This window comes from Echinops telfairi, unplaced genomic scaffold, assembly GCF_000313985.2.
Source record: "Echinops telfairi isolate 266 unplaced genomic scaffold, ASM31398v2 ScPeMD7_7412;HRSCAF=8450, whole genome shotgun sequence".
Lineage (NCBI taxonomy): Eukaryota > Metazoa > Chordata > Mammalia > Afrosoricida > Tenrecidae > Echinops > Echinops telfairi.
Genome location: NW_022111312.1, coordinates 3,474,583 through 3,480,384, shown reverse-complemented (window position 1 = coordinate 3,480,384; position 5,802 = coordinate 3,474,583). Strand labels below are relative to the sequence as shown.

The following is a 5,802-nucleotide window of genomic DNA, read 5'->3' as shown; positions in this document are numbered from 1 at the left end:
GGGCTCAAGTAGAAAACAAATGTTTTGAGAATGATGATGGCAACAAATGTACAAGTGTGCTTGACATGATGGATGGATGGATGGATTGTGATGAGTTGTACGAGCCCCCAATAAAATAATTTATAAAAGGAAAGAAAGAAAGCCTGAAAAAAGGGGAAAGAAAACGTGGATGGAGAAAATATTTTCATTGGCTCCCAGGTCTGGGCAGGAAATGGCAGAGGCGGTCCTTCCACTGCAGATGGCCAATAAGAAAAGGAGGAGAAGAGATGGCTGCATAATGGAGGAGGTGATTGGCTGAGACAGCCGCCAAAACAGTATCCACTTGCTGGGAGGGGCTAGGGTCCATCCGAGCGCTCACCTGGTGGTACCAGTGCTTCACCAGTAGAATCAGGCTCTTCAGCTTGGCTGGGCGAGTGTTCACGAAGTTCCTGCGCAGCTCTGCAAAGCAGGCCGCATACTGGCCGCCCTGGCCACCGCTGTGGAGGAGGGCGGAGTAGACCTGGGGCGTGGGTTTCAGGCCAGAGCTGATCTTCCCTGTGGGCAAGTGAAACACTGCGTGTACAACTGCACGCGGAGATTAGGACAGTCCTTATGAATACCAGACAGCAGTGTTTAAGAACAAGGAGGGCGATCACTTAACAATCAAAAGGCTCCACCCAACAAAAGCATTGTGTACATATATGTTCCTAGTGACCTAGCTTAAAAACATTAAAAGCAAACTTGCCCACATTGTTACGAGAGATAGGACAAATACACATTTGGGTATGTGGTTTTAGGATAGCCACTCAGAAATGGACAGACCCCTGATGTAAAAAAGGTAGTAGTAACAACACAGACCTGAGCAAAACCCATGATCAACTAGCCGAAGGCCCTACTAAATGAAAGCTTGCATTTAACCACCATCCTCCCTCAATCATAGGTCACCTTGGAAGTCTCAACAAACTCCACATAGGCTACATTCTCTTACTACATTGAAGAGAAAAATACCAAGTATCAAAAAACCCAGAAAAGCAAAACCCTAACAGATCCATTTGGAAACCAATTCATTAAAAATATTCAGAGTTCAAGAACGAATCCTTATGTGAAATCAAAATTACAAAATAGACCCGAATAAGAAAAAGACCAAATACCAAAGCATGTGCCATGCAGCTAAAGCAGCCCTTTGAGGGAAAGGCATAGCCTTCATTGCAATTATTAAGATGGACAATTACTAAGCTCAGAGCAACAGCCACCCCAACCCTGAAATTAGAAAAATAACTAGAAAGTAAACCCCCACAAATACAGAAAAAATTGATAACATATAATTTGAAACAACAACCGCCCCCACCCAAACCGAAGTCAATTATTGTTAAAGTGTGTTTTAAATTGGTTGAATTTTAATTGGGGCACGTGTGTAATGTCTGCTGCTGTCTGATTATGTGGAACCTTTCATGATAGCTTTGCAAAATTACAAGCACAACATAATTACATGATGTGATGATTGGGTATTTGCAGTGTCTGGTGATGTCGGGAGAGTGAGGGTCACAAGGAGGAGGCCAGTCCCTCTGTTCCCTGGGCCCCTTCGTCCCTCCAGTCCCCAAAGCACAGGCTGATCCCTCACCTAGGGCATCAAAGGCAGGCAGCAGTCTAATGTCTATCCAGCTTTCCAGGGTCGTGGATGTCAGTCGCAACTGCAAAGTCCCAGGCACGTTCTGTTCAGGAAACTCGGCGCTCAGGCTGAGTGTGGGGTCTCGACACCAGGATTCCAGGGGGGCCCTCATGTCATCCAGGATCTCTGCCCAGCGGGACCCCTGCTCCTGGTAGTCCTTGAAGCAGTTGAGGAAGATGACAAGTTCTGCATCACAGCCACCTTTTAGGGCTGTGCCCCGGCCGAAAGAACCCCCCTGCAGAGGGAGACACAGCGCAGACTGGTGACCCCTTTGAGCTGGAGTTGGACGGCGACTCCACCGAGGTGCACCTCACCTGTACCCCTGAAACTGCTCATTAACTGCTTCCAAGTCTGGGGGTACCCTCTGACCTCTGACCCTTCAAAGCCTGGCAGAGAACCAAATGATGTCTGTCTACCCACGTAGCCAGAGCAACATCAGTCGGAGAGGGGATGGTGACCGAGCATCTTAGCCCAACATCTATAGGGTGAGGTGGCCCATGGAGGTCCGAGGGCCAAATAAAGCCCTGATGACAGTTCTGTTGGCCTTTCTGATCAATTCACTCAACAAATGTTCAATGGGCACATGCACGGAACAGGATAGGAGTGGGTGGCAGCGCAGCTAAGCGCTCGAGGGCTGCTACCTTAAAGCGAGTGGTTTGTGTCCACCAGCTGCCCCATGGGAGAAAGAGGCGGCCGCCCACTTCCATAAAGTTTTCTAGCCCCCGGAAGCTGGGTCTGTTCTGCTCTGTCCGGCAGGGACACTCTGAGTTGGAATGGGCTTGGTGGCCAGGCATGGGTGCCGGTTTTGTGGAAGCCTTAGTTCCAGCAGGGGGAGACGGTCCACCCACCACCATGATTCAGGGGAACGTGCCCAGTGAGGACGGGACCTGGACAGTAGGAGGCCAGGGTGTGAGAGGAGGCAGCAGTTTGAAGGTGAGTAGTCAGACCCGGCTATGCATCAAAGACTTGTAGGAGGTGTTGGGGAGCCAAATGGGTGGGGAAGAACATTCCAGAAGGAGAAAGCAGCCCGTGCAGAGGGCTGGAGGACCAGCGTCGTATAGGTTGAGCCAGGCTGGCTCCTCCAACCCTGAGGCCCTGTGCTGCTTGGTGACACCATGAGGGTTCGGAGCCGATGCAGGAAGGGATCTGATTGTTGTGGACAATTTGCAGTTTTGAGTCCATCCCAACCCTCAGCGACCTAGTGGGTCGGGAGAGAACTGCTCCAGGGGGTTCCGAGATTGTCGGTCTTGCCAGGAGTGGGCAGCCTCATCTTTCTCCTACGGAGCGGTTGGTGGATTTGAACTGCTGACCTGGTGGTTAGCAGCCCGACTTGTAAGCCACCACACAGACAGTTCTCTCAAAAGAGCAGCAGACCTTTTTCTCCAGCTCAGCCCACCCGCCCCATTCACCTTGCCGACACGTGAGGCCTTGTGGAGACACGTCTCACGGAGGCAGCGGAGGATGCCGTCAATGGCCCTGCTGACCTGCTCCTGGAACTGTGGGCTCGGCCTCAGGTGGTCCTGGATGAAGCGGTCCAGCTCCTTGCTGGGGATCTGAGACAGAGCCAAATCCGAGCCCTGCGTAGATGGGGCTGGGCTGGGTGTGCCCGAGGGGCTGGGTCTCCCTGAGGGGCTAGACGTCCTTGAGGGGCTGGGTGTGCCCAAGGGGTTGGGTGTGCCCAAGGGGCTGGGCGTCGCTGAGGGGCTGGACGTCCCCAAGGGGCTGGACGTCCCCGAAGGGCTGGACATCCCCGAAGGGCTGGATGCTGGGTGTGAGGGCTGCCTGCTCCCGACTCTGGGTTGCACAACACGGAGGCTCCCGCTGTCCGCGGAGATCCTTTGGTCAGGGTCCCTCTGGATGGGGTGCCCCAAACCAGAGCACCCAGCACGTGGCAGGCCCTGGAAATAGTGGAAAGATCTGCTTTACCCATGGGCCGATCGATCCCTTCTGATCAATCCCTTCTCTCACCAGCCCCATGTGCAGCCAGACTGACTGAGGCCCCCCGGCACTGCTAGCCTGCCTCTGTGGCCCCTTTGGGCATAGAGAAAGGCTGCCTTCTTGAGGAATAAATTACAAAAAGGCACCCCCTCTCCCCCCCTCCCGCCCGTGGACACTTAGTCTGCTTAGTCAGCAGACAAATTATGTTCACGTCGAGTTGATACGGGCTCATAGCGACTGATACGACAGCGTAGAACTGCCCCCAGTATAATTCTTGGTGGGAGTAGAAAGTCTCACCTCTCTCCCGTGGAGCGGCTGGTGGTTTTGAACTGCTGGCCTTGCGGTTAGCAGTCAAACACAGGACCCACCGTTGCTCCTTCAGTAACTGCAGAACGAAGGCCTTTCCACCCAGCCTGGCAGTGAAATTGTCTCCTGGCGCTGCCTCACCTTTCAGCTATGTGCTGTGTGCTTGCTATTCAACCACGTGTAAATCCCAGGATTCCAGAGTTCCCCACGCCCCCCTACCCCCACCCCAAACCGCACTCACCGGCCCCTCCCAGGGCTGCACAGGGCTCCCAGATGCCGACAGAAAGCACGGGTGGTCGTAGCAGGACCCTGCTTCTTGGGCCAGCACCTCCCACCGCCAGGCCGTTCCGTTCCCCACGTCCCACGTGGGGTCCGCCGGGTCCAGGATCACAGGCCTGCATTCCCAGAGAGACAAGCAGGTTCTGCTTAGCAAGCTGGTCAGTGGGGCCAAGCAGCTCTGGAGCCAGTCTGGACTCTGCTACTTTGCAGCTGTGGGGCCCAGAGCAGATGACTCAGCCTCTCGGAGCCTCCGTTTGCTCCTCTGCAAAACGGGGACAGCTGCAGTGCCTGCCCTGATGGGGGTGCTGCAGACAATGGGTCCCAACTCTCATCTCATGAGAAGTCAGGGGAATCTGAGTTGCAGCTTGTGAGCCAGCAATTCCAGTCCCAGGGATCATTTCCACACACGAGCACAATCCCGAATACCAACCCACGCCAACCAGATGATGCAACTCACAGCCACCCTATACGGCACGGTAGACGGCCCCGGGAGTTTTCAGGGGTGCAAACGCCTCCTCTTTCTGCCTCGGAGGGGCTGGTGGCTTTGAACAGCTGACCTCGTGGTCGGCAGCCCAACACGTTAACCCGCTGCGCCACCAGGGCTCCTTATCGAGGAAACACACCCAGGAGTCTGTTTACAAGAACCTGATTTGTAAAACTCACTACCAACGAGTCAATGCAGACTCACAGTGAAGCGACCCACCAGGACAGGGTAGACCTGCCCCTGTGGATTTCCAAGACTGTAAGTCTTCCCTGGAGCAGAGAGGGGAGGGATGGAGGAGGTGTGTGTGCAAAAAAAAAAGGGAGAGTTTAAAGGAAAAAGAAATATGTTAAATAAAAATGGCTCCATGAAGTGGGGGAAATATATATATATAAATATATATGCACAAGAAGAAAATGTTCTGAAGTTATTGTGGTGATGATCACACACGCTTCTTCATATGATTGCATGTTTACATTGTATGACCTGTGAAGTATATGCCAATAACATGTATAGACATATATACATATACATACATACATACATAAACACACACACACACATATATATATATATAAAACCTTCCAGACTCCTTACCCTTGCAATCTAATTATTGGTCCGAGTGGCTAACAAAAGGAGGGAGAGTCAAACTGGCCCTGGCCTTGTAATCTTTAGTGACAGACAAGTTCATTTCAAACGTATGGGGAGACAAATCATAACGACCTTTATTCAACAGAAATGTCAACCTGTCAACGATAGAAAGAACAAGAAAGCCTCATCTTTCTCCCTCAGAGAAGCTGGTGGTTTTGAACTGCTGACCTTGAGGTTGACAGGCCAATTCCTAACCACACTGCCACCAGGGCTCCAGGTTTCTTTGGAATTACCTCTTAGGAGCGGGCGGAGCACAGGGTTGATTCTGAGCGGGCGGCTCCAGAGAAACGGCCTGGAGCCGAGGAAAAGCAGGAAGAAAGAGGCGGATGGCGGGAGGAGGGCTGGATCCCAGGAAGCTGATGAGCAGAAGAGGGGTGTGTGTGAATGAGCACCCCTGGCTAATCTGAACGCGATGGACGGAAGGACAGACTGGTCTGCCGCCCCACCCTTAACTGAAATCAAGAGGTGTCATCACAGGCGGTCTCTGACGCTCTGCCCA

At 52.7% G+C, this 5,802-nt stretch overlaps 1 protein-coding gene across 1 annotated transcript in view; it reads right to left on the bottom strand.

Moving 5' to 3' along the window:
* Positions 1–5,802, bottom strand: part of LOC101643318 (2'-5'-oligoadenylate synthase 3) — a 37,340-nt gene that overhangs the window by 14,841 nt on the left and 16,697 nt on the right. The window contains exons 5-8 of the mRNA XM_045296695.1: positions 4,134–4,287; positions 3,058–3,546; positions 1,601–1,883; positions 359–534 (exon numbers count right to left, since the gene is read on the bottom strand). Of these exons, the coding sequence (XP_045152630.1) occupies positions 359–534; positions 1,601–1,883; positions 3,058–3,546; positions 4,134–4,287 (1,102 nt within the window). The remainder of the gene's footprint in view (positions 1–358; positions 535–1,600; positions 1,884–3,057; positions 3,547–4,133; positions 4,288–5,802) is intronic.